The sequence below is a fragment of the Haliaeetus albicilla genome, chromosome 15, assembly GCF_947461875.1.
Source record: "Haliaeetus albicilla chromosome 15, bHalAlb1.1, whole genome shotgun sequence".
NCBI classification, from domain to species: domain Eukaryota; kingdom Metazoa; phylum Chordata; class Aves; order Accipitriformes; family Accipitridae; genus Haliaeetus; species Haliaeetus albicilla.
In genome coordinates, this window is record NC_091497.1 from 2,731,574 (window position 1) to 2,754,102 (window position 22,529).

Sequence of the window (22,529 nt, forward strand, 5' to 3'; positions counted from 1 at the left end):
CCATCTCTGTCTACATGCATGGCACAGTATATGACTGTAGTGTTTGAATAATTGGAGAGGGTCTTAAATATCTTAAATTTGTTTTACTTATCTTTATACATGAGTAAATGGAGTAGAAAAGATCAAAAATACACCTCAAATTCTCTCCAAGGTAAACCCAGTTATGGGAGGGTTAATATATAAAAAGAAAAGTTCAAAGACAGTCAATGAACTATGAGCCTGATGATGAAGTATAAATTGCAGAGGCATCATGGGTTTTGTATGCCAGTAAACAACATATACACTAGCTTTCAAGGGATTTCTCAAACTGTATTATGGTGACATTACACAAAGAAAATAGAAAACTGGCAAAAAAAAAAAAAAAAAAAAGTAACACGGGCTTCCTAAGGGTGTTGCTTGAGCTTGAAGTCTCATGAATACTGTATTATATGGTGTAAGAGCTCTGAACGCTGAACTTATAGACGTGAGCTGTCACTGTGGGCTAAACTGCAGACAGTTTGCACAGATCCTTAGACAGACACTTGATTTTTCCAACTCTTCTGGGAAATCAGAGGTGAGAAGATTGTATTTCAGCCTCTATGCTGATGATCACCAGATTGGCAGGTGAAATGGCAAAAGGTATGTGCAAGTTGTCCTGTTGCTCTGTAATCTCCTGTGATAACAAGCTTCATTCTGCTGTGGCAAATGTCTAGTCCCCCACAGAGCCACACCAGACTGGGGAAACTCCTCACTTGGGACACCTGCTCTTGGGTGAAATTATTCTTGAGTTTATTGGTGAACTCTTTGGAGACCTTATTGTGCTCTCCCAGAAAATCTGATTTATTGAATACATGAGCACAAGCTGTCATGGCTCTGACTGCAATGTCATATATATCCCCATCCAGGCAAGGTTTGGCTACCTGGGGTCACGCCAGCTTTTGGTGCAGCTGTGTGGCCTCAAACCAGAGCTGTGAGAAGGGGGCACCTGCCTCCTTTCGTTGGGAGCTGCTTTTAAGCTCAGGCACTCACCATCTTCAGGTGTCTGGATGTGTCACTTCAATGTCATAGCAACAGCATGCAACTCTGAGGTCTTTATGTCAGTCCATACGTTAAATGTAAAGGGGAGAGGTAGCCCAACTTGAAGACATCGAGTGTAGCAATGTAGAATAGTGCAGTGGCGTCTCCAGTCCTGTTCCTGCATTCAAAAATGTCTAGAGAAAAGAGTAAGGCCAATCTGCTTTGTCTCTAGATAGTTATAAAGTTCTTCTAATAAATTTCAAAGGACCATGATTAAAATAAACTTGTGGCAGTGATACAGACAATATCATTAATAGAGTCTACACTATGACAGGCTCCTTCCATTGTTATGAGTTCTTGTTGTTTTTTTTTCTTTTTAAATAGATTTTAGGTTCTAAAGGATTTGTCTTATCTCTGGTGCCTTAATTTTCTTATTTCTTCTGGATTCATTGGCTCCTTGTCTTTAGCTTTTGTCATCTTATTTACTGAATTTTCAGCTGCTCATTTGGATTTAGACAGAGAACTTTTCAGCCTGCATGATCAAGATGGAAAGTCAGCATCGAAATTGAATAAGTCTTGTGCTTAAAGAGGTTATAATTCCAAATGGAAAGAGAAAGTCAAGGCACAAAAAATTATTTCTCTGTGTATGTTTATATCAGCCTATGACAAGTCCCCTCATCTGCCAGGAGCCTGCAGCAGCTGTTGCAAGTTGATTGGAGGCCCCTCTGGGCCCATAAGGGGTTGTCTCTTCTGAACAACCCTGGAGCTTTGTAAGGAGAAAAAAATCAGATCCTTAATTTGAGGAAGCAGAGGATATAAAGAGAGACTGTCCCAGCCTCCTGCATGCACTGGTAGTCAGCAGTATCAACCTTCTGAATAATGTCATGTTAAGCTGATTTATATAGACCGCCATCACTTTAAAAGTGATGGAGAGCAGAATTGAACACAAAGACCTTCCAGCCTTGACAGGTCTCTTGGTTCATGAATTCAGACGTATTTTTAGAACAGACTGTAAAACTTTATAACAGGTCCCTGCCCGTTGCGAACTGACTCAAAGTCAGTGGTCCTAAGATCTTCCAGGGAAGTTGATCAGACACTTTAAAGATTATTCATTTGTTTTATTTTAATCATTTGAACATTTTAATACAGCATCTGATTAGATGGAGTACTACTAAGCCCACAAAATCAAAGGCTAGTGCCCCCTTTTTGCTTTTTACCAGACCACTTATTTCTGTAATGAGTTATTTAATTTTCAATTTCCTTTAAGCTCACCCAAAAGGATGCTTGTGATCTTCAAAAGAAAGTTTCTTTGTGATATTAAGAGCTAAGACTGAATTCTGATACAGATTATGAGTTCAGGTTTTAGGATATTATAAAACAACAGAGAAGTTAATCATTATGATGACCCCAATTGATTGGATGGCTAATCACCAGAAAGATAGGACTAATGGATCTGTTTTTTTGCACATATGTTCCTTGCAGAAGCTTAATTTCTTTTGGCAGATAGGAACATTATAGATCTCTTCTATATCTGGGTCTAATTTCTCTTTAAGATTACCAAAGTGACAGTGAGACATTGATGCCATCTACTCTGCAGTAATTTCTCCATAATCAAAGAAACATATTTGTATTAGGAGCTGGCATATTTGTATCTTTCTGGTTGTCTTTTCCAATATAAACAACAAAGATGTGAGCAGAGCAGCTTGTCAGTTCTCTCATTTGTATTTGGTTAAAGGAAATCTTGTTATGTAGTATATGAACTGAAGCTAAGATCAACAATGTTCTGGCAAATTTATTTCAACCTTGGTTTTCCTTTCCCCTATCTTCAAATAAAATAGCATGTGTGTCTTTCAGATGAAATTATTCATCTAACAGGCAAAATAGGGAAAGAAACAAGTTTTCCTATTTAATCTACCGTCCTTTAGGAAACACTAATAGTTTTTGTCTCTTAATACAGTAGTTTGCATTCACTAACATCAAGATCTTCGGGACAAATATTAAAATACTTATCTTATTATATTCCATCCATGAAGAAAGTCTTTATTATAATAAAATATAAATAAATTCAAAGGTTAAAATAACCACCAGGCAGATAGGTTTGTTCCCAAATTACTGTAAATCTCAGGCATGCTTCCGTAATATGAAACAGACGTTCTCATATCCTGGTGCAGTGTTTTAACACAAAGAATTTAAAAAAAATGCATGTAGAATGGAAAAACTGGAAAATATAATGTCTGTTCTACAGGAAGCTCAGATTGCTAATTTGTGTTCATTCTGGATCAGATTTAAAAAAAAAAAAAAAAAACCAACACCAAAATTAGAATTCCCCAGAAAAAAAATGTTGGGTGTGGGTGTAGGGGTGTGTGCATGTACAAATCAAGTTCTCCAGAAAGCAGAACAGCTTTGAGTCAATATTAATGTAATAAAATACAGAAGGGTGATGTGTATTTAGATGAATGTTTTATGAGCAATGTTTGGTTGTATAAACAGAATGACAATAGTTTATTTGGAAAAAAATGTTTGAACCTTATTGAAAAATATTTCTCCATTCAAAATTGTTTGATTTTGGTAGTGTTGAAATAAAATTAAAATGACAACTTTTTTTTGAAAAAACCTTTTGTCTGTTGAAAGCCTGTTCCTGTGAAATATCTTATTTTCAGCAACTGACATCTTGGAAAGCCCCTTGTTATATATTTTCTACTGCATGTGATGAAGAATGTTTAATCACCTGACGGTACCACTGACTCTCATTGGCAAAGACACCTTATGGAGGACTGATCCTCCTACCCGGTCACTATTGCTGCACTATTTGTGTGCGTAGTCAGCCCTATCCTGAGGCTGCCCACAATCTCAGAACGGGACTGGGAACGAAGGCTGGCAGCAGAGGAATGCCACCAGCAGCCCCGCAGCTCTCATGGGCAGAAGGGTCTCTGTAAGAGCTGATTTTTATTCCATACTACACATGCAAAATGCAGTTTTCCTGAAGTCAGACAGCCCTTACTGCTCAAAACTGACAAAGTTCCTGGGGGAGTTCACATTTGTAACACTACCCTTGTCAGACTTAATCAGGTCTTGTACCAGTTAGCCACCTATATTTTGGTTGTGTAGTCTATATAAAATACACTTGTAACCTATCTAAAAGACATCTCTGCTTGTACAATGTGATAGCTCAGGTCCTGATGCACAGAGCAATGCAGGCCTTGTCATTCGCATGTATCCCATTATAAGACATTGTTTTCAGTTGCTGAGGGCTTGGTTGAGCTTTAACAATTTGTACTGAAGCTGTCAGATTCAGATTATTTTTTTTTCCCAAATTCAAAAGCTTATTTAACCATAGTTTAGTAATGTTTGAGAAAAGACTTTAAAGCTCCAGCACATCTGGAAACTTAATTTAAAGCATACATTTAAACTACTGAGATTGGGAAGAAAAGCTCCAAACATGTTAGAAGTAGCTTTGCACATGCAAGGCTTGTTTTGGGAACAGCCATGGCCCTGGCACGTCAGCCAACTCCTAGTCAGTTTGTTACATCAACCTCAGCCCCAGTACAGGTGCTACTGGCAGCAGTCCTTCTGTACTCAATTTTTTGAACAGATGAGGAATGAAGAGTAGTCAGTGATTATTCCTGATTCAAAAATGGAATATGATGGAAGCTGAGATTGACCCAAGTGTTTCTTAAGGAAGATGCACTGTCACTCAAACCAACACATAATACCCTGGCGATCCAAATATAAAAAGCCTTTTAGAGACTGCACTGCACAGACAGTGAGTTAGTTGGTAGGTGACAGTAGCTATTACTTCTCTGCTGTACAGCATGCATAAGATTTAAAGTGAATTTTACAGCAAAAGCTTTAGCACAGGAAGAAATAGGCATGCTCTTCTGAGGTCCCTCACTGCTGGCATGAAACTCATAATTACATTAAGATCTCGCCCCCTTATTTCCTGTATATATTGTTTGATATATTCATCTTTGTCTGGCCAATGTTCAGGCACAGTTCTGAGAGCATGAGTGGATATCTTTATTTGGGTAAGCGAAGGCTTAGAAGGTTTTCCAGCCTTTACCAGTAGCTCTTCTCCAACACTGTTATTGACAACATCTCAGCTCATGAAGAGTACTACTATTTTTAACCCCTTAATATACCTGGTGACCCTACCCTTTAAGGTTGTGAGATATTAAAACAAACTAAAATGAAGTGAAGGAAGTCAGGCTGAAGTAAATGCTTTAAATATGTTTCTAGAAAGGTTGAGATGGAAACCATAGAAGAGACAACATTATTGATCGTGGTAATGTCACAGAATACCACACAGAGACAACAATTCACCCAGACTCAAAAAAAAGGCAATGCATGGGATTTAATTTATGCTCTAACTTTAAATGCACATATAATGCCTTTAGATAGTTCATACATTCATAGGTCTATGAATCAGGCAGAGATTAGACACGTGAAGTAGTCATCACCTGTTGTATATAGGCAGCATGTTGCGTACTAGAATCTTTAAGGTTACTTTTGGCTACAGAAAATCATATGCTGAAACTGAGGCTGACAGGAAAAGAAGGGTTTTGCTCCCCGTACACTGCTTATTCACTGTTGTTGTTAATGAGTCAGCATGGGCTGGGGACCACTGGGGTAGAACACACCAAAACTTGAAGGCCACTTCACCATTCTGCAAGCCAGATTTTATTTTTTTTCAATGAATGCTGTTTCTGCATCCAGTTCTGCTGAAAAAGCTCAGCTTATGTAATAAGTTATTCCATTAATATTCTTGGAAAAATTAATTGTTAAGTCAGTCACAGCCTGAGGTACTCCTTAGGATATATAACGACTGCAGAATTTAGCTCAGAATACTCACAAGCTTTGAGAGAAGCTGAGCTGGAATCATATCACACTGTCTCAAGGCAATATTGTTGATTCCTTTATCCCAAGAAGGGACAGTTTCCTGATGTGGTTGAAAATGTCAATGAACAGAATGCCTCTGAAGTTCATGAGGACCTCTTCCTTTTCAACTGATAGGTGGAATTATGAAGTTGTTCTCTGAAGACTTCATTTTCATACTGAGGAATGAATATGGTTGCAAACATCAGTGCAAAGCAATTGAAATCTATTTTGATTCAGAAAGTTTACCATTTTGAGAAAGCTTCTGTTGTGACTTCTCGCTTCCTACTTTCTTTCCCTCCCACCATCCTCCACATCGACACAGTAAGAGTTATTTGATGATTTCTAGGTTCCCTTTTGTATTATTATTTTGACAAGCCAGCCAGTAACATCAAATTTTGTTCAGTGAAAAAAAAAAAGTCATTTACATGGAAAATAGCTAGAGTAAGTACTTCCTGGAAATTTCACACTGTTCGTTAAGAACTGTGATGGCAACAGCAGTCAGGTACAACGGGGGAAGGGACAGAAGAAAGCCGAATTCATCTCTTGAAAACTATGAAGAATTGACAGCCATAGAGAATGAAACCGTTCGAGCTTTTCCATTCTGCTCTACTGATACTTCTCATGCAGTGTGACTCAGATGATTCAGGCTATGTACTCAGTCTGTTTTAACAGAAATTAGGCTATTTTGTATTACATGTATTGTGCTTGTATGAGTGAGTGAGAATGAGAGGGGAAGGGAGAAAGACTGTGGGCATATATGCATAGCAAATACAAATACATCATTTTTGCAGTCTTAGACAATACTGGTCATACAATTAAGGTTAGTTTTGTGCAGTTGCAGAGCCAGCTGTAAGTCAGCTAGTGTAAGGAGCAGGGCTGTGGTCAGCCAATGCGCCGTTCTACCTGGCAGTACCGTACGCATTGTGGGCAGCAGCTATTGGCCCCTCTCTAGGCAAGTACTGCAGCTGTCTTACCTAACAGTTCTGTCTGATTGCCTTTCAAGACCAGAAAGAATAACTCTTGAGACACCGTCTAACCTCACATGTGATAGGAGACACAGAATATCCTAAAAAGAGACAATATCTGGACTGCTATTCCCCACAAAGAAACAAAAATCAGTGTTCTTCCTGATGTCCTGAGGGAAAAAGCACAGGCTGCTCTTTTAGTTTCCCAAATTCTCCACACACAACCTTGCTTTCTTCCTTTTAACTCTGAATCCGTTTATTATCTGTAATGATTTGACAAGCAAATGCAGTTTAGTGTCTGGTTTGTTTGTGGAGTGTTCATTCCTTGAATTGCTGAGGCTGGGTATTTGTGCTTGGTCACTGAAGTCACAGAATATTTTTTCTGCTTCCAGACATTGGCTTGAAACTTATACAGTAGAAATAAAATGAATGCCAAATAATGAATTAATCTGCCTAATTAATATTATATTTTTATCATTTTATTCTTTATAATTTTCAAATACCAAGACGATTGTGATGATGATTGTCCTGGGTAGGCACTTATGCATATGAATACAGGTATATAAAGCCAGCATTGATTGGTGGACTTTTTCAAAAGTGTAATTTTTAATTTTTTTCCTACAGGAACAAGGTAGTGTAGGTTTAATTTATTTAGGCGAGCAAAATTACCACTAAACCCTTCTGAGATTTTGTGGTTATGCTTCTGTACATGGAAGATGACCTTATTCTTATGTGATACTATCTTTCCAACATAGTGTCTTGTCTAATAGCCAGGACTGTATCTCTTTCAAATAGAGTGCCTAAATCAGAACTTAAATTCACAAAATATCTGTTAATAAAAATGATGCTTTTGTCTTCTAAAGCTCTGATTTTTTGTAAAAATCTAGATTTCCTCGTTTCTTCAAAAGCTGTTGATAGTTGTGTATTCTTATATTTTCTCTATAATTTATATAACTTTCCCAATCTTATAACTCAGTTGAATTCAGTTCATGTTGGGAGTTAGTTTTAGTTTTGTTTTCTTTAGTTGAGGATATGATAAAGTGAAAGCCCTGTCTACTGCTGTCACAGACCCTCTTTGCTTTCCTTGAAAGGTAATCCAAGACATTTGTTTTATTGACTTGAATCTTGAGAAAGTGCATGTTTTGAAGGAGCAGGAATTTCGCTCTAGAAAACTTTACTTAATGGAAAATCTAGAGGCTTTCTGTGCCTCTGGCTATTTAACACATGGTCTTCTCCTCACATCCACCTTCTATCTTTTCCATTGACACACTGAAAATTACATAGGAAAATACTAATAGAATGTAACTAATACTTTATGGTGTTCTATATGTAATATTTTTTAAGACAACCATTTATTATGATTATAAATTTTGGGGTTTAGCCATTGAAGTCCTTTAAAAAAAGAAAAATACCCTCTTATCAAAGCACAGTTTGTAAAGTGCACACCATACTCAAAATACAAGCCAATACGTATTTTCATTGACAGTTTCAGGCCTTGTTATGCAGTGCATGTTTTAAGTGCATTTGGGATTTGCTAGGAGATAGAACAGAATTACCAACCAACCAAAATATCTGTTTCCCAGGGTATAAGACGGAATACCGGCTGATCCGAGGACCTAATATCTGCTTTTGTATTAGGAAAATTTCAAGAAATTTCAATACATTTCAGTTCCAAATCATGGGCTTCTAGTATTTAAGCTAAAGAAGTCACCTTTCACTATCACTGAAACAAAGAAAAGACTTTGGACTGCTCTGGATCTACTTAACTCACTTGGATCAGCCATGGGACTCATGCAAAGGCTGCTGAGCAGCGAGCAGTATGCACAAATACGAGATCAGATCTTCTTCTGCACTCCCTGGTGGGTAGCACATCTTTAGGCACGAAAGGAAGATTTCTGTGTAAAACCTTTGGTGCCTAGAAAGTCTAAGATGTCCAGGAAGGATAGGAGAGGTCATTTGGGGTCTTTGTTGGGAAAGTAGGCACTTAAATCATGTCTGTCCTAGTAAGTAAGAGCGGAGAGGGACTATTCTCTGGTCTATCAGCTAGCCCAGCACAGTTCATCTGCAAACATCTACATTTTTTTCTTTTTTCTCCAGAAAACAGCATGGCCATATCAAAACTGTTTACTGGGTATGGTGCTTGGAATACGCATTTTCCCAGGCAATGGCTGGGCACTGTCTGGAAATAAGTGAGTTAGCACAGCCAGAGCTGTGGAGGCAGTGTGCTAGCAGCTAGGTACTACAGAGGAGCCTGCTCTGGTGCTCAAATCTGGCTCTGACCCTATTTTTTTTCCTTATCCAGATGTGACTTAATTCTACCTCAGCTGCACTATAAGTACTCAAGTATTAAACTGGTGCTTTTCCATGTTGTTCACTCCTCCAACTACTCAGGCTATTTCATGCCAGTTCTCAGGCCTGAAAAAGACTTGGAAAAATGGAGGATCTTAGTGGGAAGGGCTGAAGACCAGCATCTCCTGTCTCCTAAAATGGAGGATCTTAGTGGGAAGGGCTGAAGACCAGCATCTCCTATCTCCTAGGCTCATTTTCAGGACCCCCTGAGGGTTTCACCTACTACTACTTGGACATCTTACAGTGTTCTGCAGAGGTGTCTTGTCCCACAGACCTGAAATTTCTTTTGAAGAAACCAGAGCATGGGGGTAGGAAGGCTGATAAGTATCAGCATCTCACCCTGAAGTGGGATATGACCTTAGTTCATATCCAGACAGAACTCTGAAAATCTTACTTTCCATGTAAACTCACTTGCCAAAACAGAGCAAAATGGGACCAACATATTAAAAATCTTGATACAGACTGCAGACAAGGTTGAAAGGGGCTGCAATAAAAAGGATACAGAGTGGGAGGCATTTATCTGAGAAATAGATCTCAGGAACAGGTATACTCATGCATTCTTTAAAAATACGGACAAGAGTTCAAATGCAATTTTGAGCCAAAGCTGAGGACTTGTGAATCAGAACAGGAAGATGATGTGCACAAACTGAGACTGGATACATAAAAATGGTCACAGAAGCCTATGATTGCATTATTTAGTTCTGCTCTTGAATAAACATTTATTTACCGTCTTGCTTAAGTAGACACATGGGTTTGCTCATTTTCTTGTTACCATGCATGGTGTGCTCTTCAATACACTCCCTATAAACTGATGTACGTTTTCAAATATGATTCATAAGCCAACTTACTACTCTTAGATCTCTTCTATGAAGAGAACATGTGCATTCATACTAAGCAGGTCTACAGTGTTTGTGATCAGAAAGGAACATCTGTGAATATTTATCTGTTATCAGACCCAGTGTTCCTGTCTCCGAGCAATAGACTAGGCTCACTGACTAATTAAAAACAGAAAAACAATTACCTTATTTCTTTTATTCTTGGAAGTGTCAATATAGCAACTGAAGCATTAAAAATGTGGTGGGGGATATAGTCAACACTGGGAAAACCACTCGCTGTTTAAAAGTTTATTTAAGAACAAAAAGTACACACAACACCTAGTCTTCCTTCTCATTAATCATTTACTGTGGATAAGAAACCTTTGTAAGCAATTTGAATTTGTAATGAAAAAAATCATGTTCTACAGAATGCAGTAGGCAAAAGCTACTATCTCTATAAAGAGATAATCACAAAACATAGATTAGTGATACAGGCTTCACTTTATCACCTAGCAACCCTACCCATACCTGCCATCATTGCAAACAAGCTAAGACAAAAGTTTTGCAATTCTGCGACTAATAAATTGAAATTAATTATACAATGTAACCCGCTCTTGACACTAATAAAATTATAATTCATGAGATGAAACGTACTGAAATCAAACCAAACTCTTAGTTAGATTGCTCTTTTCAGGTGTTAGTTCTTGAATTTTCAGTGCTTCAAAATTTAATTTAAGTTTCCTTTTTTATTAAAAACAGGTCTAGGAAGAAGGAAAACAATCAGCTGACTATATTGCTTTTCAGCCTGTGATAAAGGAAAGGTAGTTACTAAGATTTTCAGATATTCTGAATGAATACGAAAAGGAAATTTTCATTATATAGCAACCTAGATAGCAAGCACCTAACCAGCAAATAATGTACTTCAAAACAGATAAGTGGAAAATAAAATGGGAAACAAGCAAACCTCTCTGTACTCAGTCATACAGGTTTTTCATCACCTTCATAGCCTGGTGTCCAATCTATATTTGTATGATCACATGTGAAACTTCTCTGTGTCCAAAAGGCTAGTTTAATTCTTATGACAAAGACCATTGCTCGGAAGAGAATAGGCAAAAGAAACTAAAATCAACATGTTTATTTGTTTTTCTGTTTAAATGATGGTAATAGTTGTAATAATCATAGGTCCTGCAGCCATGGCTACACAGCATCAGATGATAGCATCTTTAATGTGTTCCTTTTAGCTCCCAAATGTAGGCATTGCTCCTCACTGCTGCAGATTTATCCCCTAGTCTACAGCTGCTAGTGTTCGGGAACCCTAATGTGAGTTTTAATGCTGTTGACTGGATAAGGTTTTATTTGAAGGGAAGCAGCACCATCTATTGCAACCTGATAGCTTAGCTCTAGGTGATACAAAGAACAGAGCTGGCCTGGGCTGAGTTTTAAACTATTTCTTGCATGTAATTTTATAAGTTTTTCCCAGACCAGCTTCAAATGCGGTTGGGATCTCAGTTTGTATACGATAAGGGACAGGGACAGGCATGTGTGGCATGTGTGCATGCGTCTAATAAAAAGGTGCATCTAAGAGACATACTTGTTTACAAACTAAGATAAAAGAATAGCATAAGCCTAGTCCTGACTAAGCGTTGCTTTTAAATGACTTGGCTGGAGTTTTCATTTCTGAAGTGGGAGGATAGTCAAAAGTTAAGATTATGTTTTACCCAGGTGATATTCTCTCAAAATTTGCTTTCAGAAGCAGCGTTAATGTAGGTGTGCAGTACAGTATGTTCTTCTAATAATGACAGTGCTATTGTCATCCATCTATACTTCTGGTTCTTCTCTTTTTCCAGACTGTCTACAAAGCCTGGCTCTGTTCCCAGTATTTTGAAGTCACACAGTTTCACTGCAGCAACAGAATTCCTTGCAAGCAATACTGTTTGGAGGTTCAGACGAGGTGTCCCTTTATATTACCAGACAATGATGATGTCATCTATGGAGGACTATCAAGTTTCATCTGTACAGGTATAGTATGGAAAAGCTAATTTCACTTGTTTTCATAAATCTAAATGTGAAGGAGAGTATGGATAATGTTTCTTCCATTAGGTCTAACTGTGAGAGCCTGAAGGTATTCCTCATCACAAAGATTTGTCGGTGGTGCTAGGATTTGAGCCCAGATTTAGTAATGCACATTTATGCTACAGCTCACCACAGTCATTAACTTTACAAAATAAAATTACTAGAAGAAATTTGTTCTGGTTATTTTTTACGCTTAATAATTTGGTGGAGGATTTTTGTTGCTCTGTGTCATGCAGTACTCGGAGAAAGAGGCTCTGTGTCATGCAACATTCAGAAAAAAAAGAGAAAGGCAAGTCCAGTTTGTAATATATTCACCTTTGTTCACCTGCTTTCTTATGTCAGATCAATGAAGAATCTGAGGCATAGCACTCAAAACTGTGCAGCAGCTCTTGGAAGGTAAATGTCTAAGGAAAGGTCTTTCACTAGTGAAGAATTTTAAGAATCAGTTGTTCACCTGTGAAGAACTGATCTTTTGGTCTCTTCTTGAGTCTTGTTACATTCTGTGAGTATTTTAATTTTAAAAGGTATTGCTAATATATGTCTGCGCATTGATTGATAAAATGATTTGGTTCCTTTTTTACATTCCATTCTACTTCAAACACTATCCCAGAATGACCCAACCAGAGAGGACGTGGTAGGCAAGAAATACTTTTAGTACATCTCAGGTACCTCAGATACTTTTTTTCAGGACTCGCTGGAGTCATCCACACAATATTTCATCTCATATCAATGTTATCTGCAGATTTCTGGTGTCTAGAGTATCATCTGAGAATCCTGAAGATATTTAGGCAACTTATTCCCATTAAATCAGTAAAAAGGCATTTCAACACTTAGATCATTTGACAGCCTGGTCCCAATATCTGAAATTAGACAGCCTCCACCTTAAATTAGGGCTGCACTGGAAAGCTTGCTACCAAATACGCTGCCCAAGGTAAGCTACTTAAAAACGGAGTAAAATATAAAACCCCATAAATGTTCTATACCATCTCAGAGGCAGGCATAATATTTGTGGCAACTCACTTCACCTTATACGCTGTGTCTGGATTTAGGGGGGTTCTGGTAGCAAGATATTTACTGTATTTCTTCTTGAAGATTAAGCCTATTGTGCACAATCGAGCAATATCCATCCATATGCAAAAGACAAAATAATGAAATGTAAGCTGAGTAATAATTTGGTAGTCATCAATAAGGTAATGGTGCTTAGCACTTCAATGCATTTCATAAATATTAATAGCCTTCCAATATGCAAACACAGCAAGCAAATGAGCTTTATTTTCCAGTTCAAGATAGGACAGTAAAAGCTAAAGTGAGACACTTAGGACATTTTTATTTACAACACGTATACAATATATGTGTGTGTCCATACATGTATATACGCATGTGTGCGCACTTACACACACAATGGCAAAGAACAAACAAAAAATAAATAAAACCATCTTAGTAATTATTTCAGAAAACCTCTCAGGAAATACATATCCACCTCTTCATTTTCCTAGAATATCTCCAAGTCCAAATTCCTTCCTAAAACAGACAAAATAGATGACTTTGCAAAGATTACTGACAGTCAGTAGCTCTGAGTTTGGGATGAAAAGCAGATTTAGGGGAGGATTAAACTCATTTTAGTGCAGGCATTAGTAGCGTGGGTATCTACACATAAACTCTATGACTAAGCTCTCACTAGAGTCACTGAAGATCTGGTGTAGTCAGTAGAGCTGAGCGCTATTTAATTCAACCTAAGTAGGCATCTGCACCTGAGGAGCTGACGAGCTAACAGCGCTGGCTCCTCTCCATTTGCTGTAGCTGCTGTCAGTGCCCAGGATCTTATTGCGGACACTTAAAACCAGGGTGACCCGAATCTCATCTCAGCAGTCCGCTAGCTGAGATTTGGTTGAACATTTTGTCCTCTCAAGACCCTCAGCATCAGCAGAGCAGAGCTTGTGTTCACAGACCCACAGGAGTCAGCACGCTGACACTGGGTAGTTGTGTGCAAGAGAAGATGCTGAGGAGAGGTACGAGGCTGAAATCCAGATTTTACCTGGCACACAGGCCCATTGTCACCCTCCTATTAATCAGCAGCTCACCGTAAGAGCACCTCCTGCCACTAAACAATGGGAAATTAGTATCTGCTGTGGGACTAAAGAATTACACTTCTCTGCAGTTTAGGGAAGGCAGAATTATTTCATGCAAAGTACGGTGAGTTCAACAGCACACAACATACTCTACCTCAGCATAGCTTGTGGCTTGACAGTTACCTTGAACTCCATTTGCAGAAAAGCAACTGGAAGCAGGCCACCCACGTCATGGGGGATGTCTTCTCCTGCTTCGCTTTCTCTGAGCTCCTGTCTGGCAGACCTGTTCTGGGATTTCTAGTTACTGATCCTGCTCTTCCTGGGCTGGGTGAAATTCATTGTCAAACCCCAAAAGAGTCAGGCCAAAGGTATTTTTATTTGATATTTAGGTGCTAGAGCTGGTTGTCTGGTGTCTCTGTTCAACCTAAGTTTACCAGGAAGCTGGTCACCATTAAGCTTTGCTACAGGAAACACAGCAGGAGCAAACTTCGTGTTCAGGGTTTCCTCATGAATGGCATTTTGCCACAGCCTGTCAGTCATTTAAATTAGGCTTCAATATCTCTGCTGCTCCTGGCTCCTATGGCATCCCATGGAGAGAAATGCTACAGGTCCGTTTTTGAAATTTCAAGTTACATTTTCAGAGAAAGCCAGCAGGAACTGAATTGGGTTATGTCAGTATGAGATTTTTTCCCCCATGAAACTAATGAAAGACTAGCTGGCTAACTAAGGAGCACTGTTAATTATAAAATATTTTCTGGACAAAAAAATATTACCCCCTCTGCTTATAGGATGATTCATCTCTGAGAAACTTCAAGAACTTGTGGATTCTGATTTTCTTTAATAATGTTTTAGAAGCAAGAGTTTTATAAGAAGGGCTTCCCTTCATCCACTCCATGGTAACAGACTATTTCCTCTAAGATCCAGTAAAGATCTAGGTTAATGGAAAGACAGAAGACTGATTTCTATAAAACATTTCAATACACAGCAGAAGGCAAGTAACAGGAAAAGGTGTACTGGTGATACTGTTTTTATTTGATATTGATTACAGCACAGAGCGCAGGATGTACATACAAATATTACGGGCCATTTTCCAGTTGCAGTTAAATAAGAGGCTGGTGTGGCTTCATGTCACCAGCAGCGGTAGGAGCTGCCGCAGCGGTACCCCATCCCCATCCCACCGCAGTGGCGAGCGCCTGCTGGGAGCGGGGCCACGGGGGCACCAGTGGACAGGGAACTCACATACTTTTTTTTCTCTCAGGGCAGGGTTTTCTCGAGGTTGGAGGCTGTAAAAAAAAAAAAGTACTGGAGGTTATAAGAAGAAATAATAACAGAGGTTTTATCCTTCCCTGGAAGGCCCACGTGAGGAGAAAACAGCATAGGACTGGCTATTTTTCCCAAGAAATTTTGCATTTATTGTTATCTTTGACACCATCAAATAAAAAAAAAAAGTTGTAGTTTATAATATGGATTAATAATGACTTCTTGGAAATTCCTGAAGGACTGGTATAATAAGTGAGAAGTATTCTAGCCTGAGAATGTTGAGAATGTCTTACTTGATTACCTCCAATGAAAGTAGATAGTGGGAAAAGCAGAGGGGATGCTACACTAGCTGTCTATCACCAGAACTTGTCTTTTGTAAAAAAGCATGTGAGGATGTGAGACCATTGCAGTGCAAGAGGAAGTGCTTGGGAGATTAATCAAAACAATCAGAATCACAGTGTGGTTCTGATTATGGAAACATGCAGTTAGCTAGGAAGAAGTTTGTGTTCCCCTCTCCCCGCTTTCTTCTAGGAAATAGAAGGAAAGAACTCGTTCTTTCCATCAGGTGCTGTTCCGGAACATACTGTTTTTCATATTTGTTAAAATTGAATGGTTGCTTTCAGTTTAGACATTCAGAGTTTATATCCATATGATTAAAGTTTCCAGTGGTTTCATCTAATGTTTCTTTCTGCAGCTCAGATGTCTAGAATTGCCTGTGCAAAACAAAATCTTATTTAAGGGAGATAATAGTGGTGTTTAGGCATTCATACACACACGCGGCAGATTACAGTGAGTGAGTCCCGTGCAAAGTTCCAGGCGAAGTTTTTTATGTAGCCATCTTTTCCTTTTTTTCCCCCCAATGTGAATGGAAGATGTGGAAGATTTCTTTCACACATGTTCTCTGAGTGTGAAAAGAGAGCTGAAAGTTGTATGACTCTATGTACAGAGCACTGGGAAGAGACTGGTAATGACTCACAACTCCTGCTTTTCCCATGCCTTCCAAAGTAATGTGGTCCAGCAGCTGGCCTGGGGACTGGTCCAGCCCATGAACTGTTTCTGTTTGTCTTGCTGCCATCTCCCAGTGGAGACAGAAAGAGGATGCAGAAGCCGTAAATTTTTTCTTCACAGCCAAAACTATCCATTCAGGCCTGCAGTTTGCACAACGCAGAAAACACGAGAGCTCAGTTTTCACCAAATGATCAGCCGAGTTGCCCAAAGAGAGGGGAGAAGAGATCACCTCTCCTCCGTACACACGGCCCTTCCCCGAGCAGCCGGGATATGCCATCAAGACCAACGCTGCACTTGCATCCACATTAGCAATCTAGTTCAGGAATGTACTTTTGAAGCAAATCTCCTGTTCATACTCCTTGCTGTTTGACTTGCACTGGGGAGAGGTCTTGGAGGATACAAACTGGGTTCCTTTGGATTAAAGTAAACTAGGAGATGTGCTACAGGACCATACCTAGTACCCCCCAACCACTAATGCACAAACAGTCTACAGAATTAGACTAGAGCTAGAGTGAGGTAAAAACCCTCCAAATGTATTTAGGGTTGACACAAGATACTCAGCACCAGCTGTTTCGCTATACAGATCTTCTCCTCTTGCCCCAAACTACTTGTTAACACAGATGTAGCCTATTCTGGCTGCTGGGAGTACAGTCCCAAAACTGCTATCCGTGTGCCAAGTCTGGACCACTTTAGAGTGCAGAATTAGGGCTAGCTGTGTTGCTAAGGGCTTTCTTTGTATTGATCAAGACTTACGGTCTCTTTGTGGCTTGTGGCATAACAGGGCCGTCACCCAGCAGCAAGTATCAGGCAGGAAATCTCAGCCATGTTCTCACGCTCTTTGCCTGTACAATAGATGTCATGGAATTTAAAGGAGCACTTAAGTTCCTCTGTGAAGGAAAGGAAGGGAATGTAGTGAGCAGCAATAAGGCAGAGATGCGTTGCATCAGCTTCTTCCAAAACCAGCATGGCACCCTCTGGTACTTCCTAAGAGCAGCATCGTCAGAACGAGTCTTCTATCACCAGGAGGAGAGTCAAATTTGTCTGCTTTCCTGTGCTGAACACACTTCTGATACTTTTCAGTGTAGAAAGAGAAAGTAAGGGGAGAGAAGAGGTGAGTGGGCAGGTGATTCAGGTGCTTTGAATCACTCATATCTTTCTATTCGGTTCATATTAATTTAGGCTCCTAATTTCATGTGTTCCAATCAACACCTCAGCTGCTTGGAATGCATGGTGTGAATATTCTCTCATATATCAATTTTTGGCAAACATCCGTAACATATTTTTATGTGATCCATGCAAAGTAATACTTCCTCAGAAACTCCTCCTCCTTTAGAGTAAAGAAGAGTATTCACCAGAACACTCAATCATGTTTCATAGCACACACTAATGTTTCTAAGGACATAGTGAGAATTATTACAGAGAATTCTCACCAATCTGTAGAAAGAGTTTGTTGACTAACAAAGCTCAACAAAAGTATTAGGAACACTTCTTTAAACTGCAGCTTCCTCTCAAGGAGTAATGTGTGCCTGGGTTTCACCAGCAGGTTTAGCTATAGAGTGTCTGTTTCAAAAGAGATGCCCTGATTTCAGTGCAATTTGAAAAGCAATTTCCTTGAGAAAATTTGATATATGGAATGCATCACAATCTTTTCTTTGTAGAACAATTCAAGAAGAGAAAATCTCTGAATTCAATCTGCTTTATGTTGTTCTTGGCAAACTAAAAAAAATAATTATATACTTAATCCAAATTCTTACTCTAAAAATAACTCATAATAATGTGTCATTTGCCTCCTGCCTACACTTCTTAGTAAGTCCTAAAATATCAGAATATTAAGCTAACACAGACAGCAGGATAAATCCCATTTTTGTTTGACAAGCATGGTTTAAATAGTTACTAGCTATGGATCTGCTTGCAAGGAAAATTTGACATGGTTTTGCAGCAGAATCTGTCAACTAAATGGCTAATCTTTTTGACTGTAGTTTTCTTCTAGTCTAGAATATTGGGGCTTTCCCATGAATGAGGTCTCATATCATAATAAGTTTATTAGCTGCAAATGTTCTTCCATAAAAAGCCTCAGGCAATTAACCTATTGATATCCCTCAACTTTCTATGGTAACACAGTACTTTTAGATATGTATGACTCTTTCCTTTCATGTCACAATAGTAAATAATTTTGATCAAAAATTGTATATAATAGAAGCAAAACTGGAGGGGGAGCTGGGGAAAGTCAAATGCTTGCTAGAAGCAAGTTATCGGACCCTTATACTGTATCTCAACATAGCAGAGATAAAACATAGCCTTGAGAGTTAGCTATTTACTTATTTTTCTGACCTGCAGCAGCTCAGTCACTTTTACAGGGATAACACCAACAGGAGGAAATTGGTCCTGTAAATATTTCAGGGAAAAAGAATCCATGCATGGTGAAGAAACACAATGAATTTTTCTTGAATGTGGACACATACACACAGGAAAATATCCCAGAGGCAACTATCTAAAATAGTCACCAACATATAGTGACAAAACAAAATTAAAACAGAGCAACCCAGATTTCCTCCAACCATTGTAATGGAGTCCAAAATGGAAATTAGCCTTTTCAAAAGACCTGAACAGCCTTATTCACCAGTTTAAGAATAATCTGTTTGACTAAAGAATAATTTATTTCTCTTTAAGCCTTCTTCTACATTTCATTTTATTACTTTTTATAATATGAACGGTATAAAATACATGTCTAAACAGAAGCATCATAATGTGTCACAGACACAGCAATTTAGAAATTGAGAGGACCATCTGGATAAGATCGAAGAGTGCTGGCTTGCAGATCAGATGTAAGCAAGCAGCGAAATCTAGTCATATAATATCTAATGTGTTCTCTTGCCTTCTGTAGTTGGGAAATGTTAATACTGAAATCTCAGAAATAATTCCCCAGAAAGAGAAATGTCATGCAGAGTGTTGGCGTTCACTGTTACAATGATGTCACTGCTGGATGGATCACTCTTGGCAGACATTATTTACTTTGGGCTTCACAATAAAATGGAGCATTCAAAAATTCTGGTATACTACAGCTACTTACCAGGTTTCTTCTTCTAGTTCACGGCCTTTTCTTCAAGCACAAGAAGCTTGGTATGCCTCTCAAAATAATCAGAAATCTGTGTTAAAAAGGACCACAGATTAGAGTTCTACAGAAAGAAAATGAGGAAAAAACATACAGTAAGATCTGGTTTATTTCTGTGGCTTTCCAAAATACTTATCCAGCAACGACAACAAGTACATCTACCAGGCCAGTTTCCTTTGACGCAGAGTACTCTGGCTCCATAGCTCTTTCTGCAGCAAAGAAACCAAGAAGTGGGCCAACCCAGACCAGCTGCTGCAGGTACAGATCCAGCTACAAGCATGACACATCCTGAGAAGTGTTGCGGTGAGCTGTGGAAATGCAACCACCTCTTTTGCATGCTGGTTCCTGAGCAAAAGAAATGCAAGTGCTCAACAGAAACCGGAGCATTCTCTGAGTTAGCTGGTGATCTAGCTGGTCAGCAGACCATGCATCCATAGACAGTCTTTGTGATTTTAATCTTTGTATAAGAACTTATTTGCGGTTTGCTGTTTTTCCCCCAAAGCTGTTTCCACACAAAGTGAGTAACATGCTCATGCTGTCACACCTTATTCAGTATGATTCAGCTGAACAGGATACACTAGATTTATCTACAGTGATGTATCCATTAACATAATCTCAGTCAAATGAGTAGCCTTAATTCTTGCATCAGTATTAGTAACACACGCTCCCTACAGATATAACTGCTGTGCTGATCATCAAAATGTTTTCTGCATGTGAAAAAACTATCTGGTTAAAAAGCAAAGAGATAGCTTTTACATGACCTTTGTGAGTGATAGCATATCTGTCTGGAGAATGGTTTGATACCAAAAGTATCCTGGCAAATTCTACATCCTTGATTATGATCAAGGTCCAAGAACCTCCATATGCACTGAGATTTCTGCCGGTGAAATATAGGTGAGTGCTGGGAAAAGTTGGGAAAGGGAGATCCAGAGCTGCGAATTTTAAGTGAAAAGTGAAAAGCAAAGTATGTTTTGAGCCAGTAACAGTTGGTAAGTCAGTCTGAGAAATACAATTAACGAACATCCGAGTATTACAGAGTAATGTTGTCTATAAGCTGAACTGATGCTTTTTATTTCTTATCCCAAACTCTGTGTCCATATAAAATGTTTTGATAAAAGAGCAAACTAGGTTTTTTCTCCTTGATTTTCCAATGCTGATGTAGCCAGCTTTCCAAGCTTTCTGGCAAGTCACGGGTTTGTAGCCTTCTGTCTGAGTAGACTGACTGATTAGATCCAAGGGGTCAAAACTGATACTTATGGCTACAAACAAGTATGTGGTGAAGCACAGTCATAAAGTTTTATTATTTCAGTGCAAAAGCTCTGACTGAATTTATCTAAATGTACTGCAACTGTCATATGAATAGTGGTTCTGTAGTTAATTGATTATTAAATATGTAACTGCAAATTCAAAACCTAAATTCAATTGCTGAATTGAAAAAAAGAGGAAATGTAATTTTGCATTAAGGAACAAGTTCAATGCAGCTTCGAATGTGGAGTTGCCTTCAATTTATCTATAATTCAGTAAGTGCATACAAACTATTTAAATACCTTATGATTGCCAACTTGTATATACAGGCTTTGATTTCAAAGGAAGTCTGGGTTTTCCTATAACAAGAAAGGCAGGAAAAATAGTTTGAAGAGTAAACAAGCCTCAGTGGGATCAAAGTATTAACCATTCTCTGTGGCTCTTCAATTACCGCTAACAGTTGGAGCTACTGCAGTCACAGCACAGATTGTGTAATTACCTGCTCTGGGAGGCACTTCCTGTTCGTTACCGTGTTTAAAAACATTCTTATGCACACAAACGCCAACAGATGGGTCTCAGAAAATAGGATGTTAGCAATAAGACTGCTTTATTACACTTGCAATAAACAACTGTCCACAAGTTCCAAAATGTAACAGAATCTCTTCAAAAGTATGAAGTACAATTAGTGATGATCTGAGAGAGAATAAATAATTTTCAAGCATTGGTTTGCTGCCTTAAGCATCTGACTACATAGGTGCAAAAATGGCCTGATTTCCTACAGAGTAAACCCTGACTTTACAGAAATCAAGGAAGCTGTTCTCATTGCTGTACCTTTAAAGACTTGGTTAAATCCAAAAATAGATGCAACTTTATTTGGACTCATGTATAACATAGTAGACTGTTGTGTCAGCTATGTAAAAAAGTACCAGTCTAGGTTTAATGCGCATTCTAACATGTTCAGCATACCTACTGTACTTTTTGTTTAGTTGCAGATAAATATTATGGAAGTAGGAATGAAAGAGTTCAGTTTTATCTTATTTTAAGGTGTGCTGCTTTTCTTTACATGTTATTCACAAAGTACAAGCAGTCTGGTGCCTGGACCCAAAACTGTTATGCCTAGACTTGTAGGCATTGCTTTTTGAAAGTAATATCATTGCTGTGATACTTTAGACAAAATGCAATTCTTGTTCCAAGAAGTAAAGTTAATTTATAAATTAGAGAAATTATGTAGCTGCTTTCAAAATCTTTATCCTAATATTTCAACACAGATAGGTGGGGGTTTTTTTATAAAACCTAGCACTACCATAGAGTATTTACTGCCAAATTTGTTCCAAGATCAGTTTAAATGGAGAAAAGGTGCTTGCCCATTTTGTTAGACATTCTTGCATTTGACTATTTGTTAAACAGCCTAATTAGGTTCTTTTAATTTGTCAGAAAAGAAAATATGTGAGAAGCAAACAGAACACTCTGGTTATGTTACTCTCCTATATAACAGAGCAGACAGCATTGGCAATTTCCAAAAGGACAGTTGTGTCTTTTGGAAAAGACAGAACTCCTCTAACTGTTCAAAAATTCGTAATCAGATCGGGCTGAGTAACTCAGTAACGTTCCAAAGGCAGAAATGGCCTAGATGTATAGTGAGAAATATCAAGAGATCCAATTATTGCATGGTAAGGAAAGATTGTTCTCACCTCTGGGATATGCCGAAGAGAACACCCCAGCTGGAAGAACTCGGCTGAGGTGGGGTAAACAGGTCGACTCG

The 22,529-nt window shown here is 38.6% G+C and overlaps 1 protein-coding gene across 1 annotated transcript in view; it reads left to right on the forward strand.

The window, feature by feature from the left end:
- Positions 1 to 22,529, forward strand: part of NALF1 (NALCN channel auxiliary factor 1) — a 495,855-nt gene that overhangs the window by 465,329 nt on the left and 7,997 nt on the right. Inside the window, exon 2 of the mRNA XM_069802350.1 lies at positions 11,848 to 12,019. Within this exon, the coding sequence (XP_069658451.1) occupies positions 11,848 to 12,019 (172 nt within the window). The remainder of the gene's footprint in view (positions 1 to 11,847; positions 12,020 to 22,529) is intronic.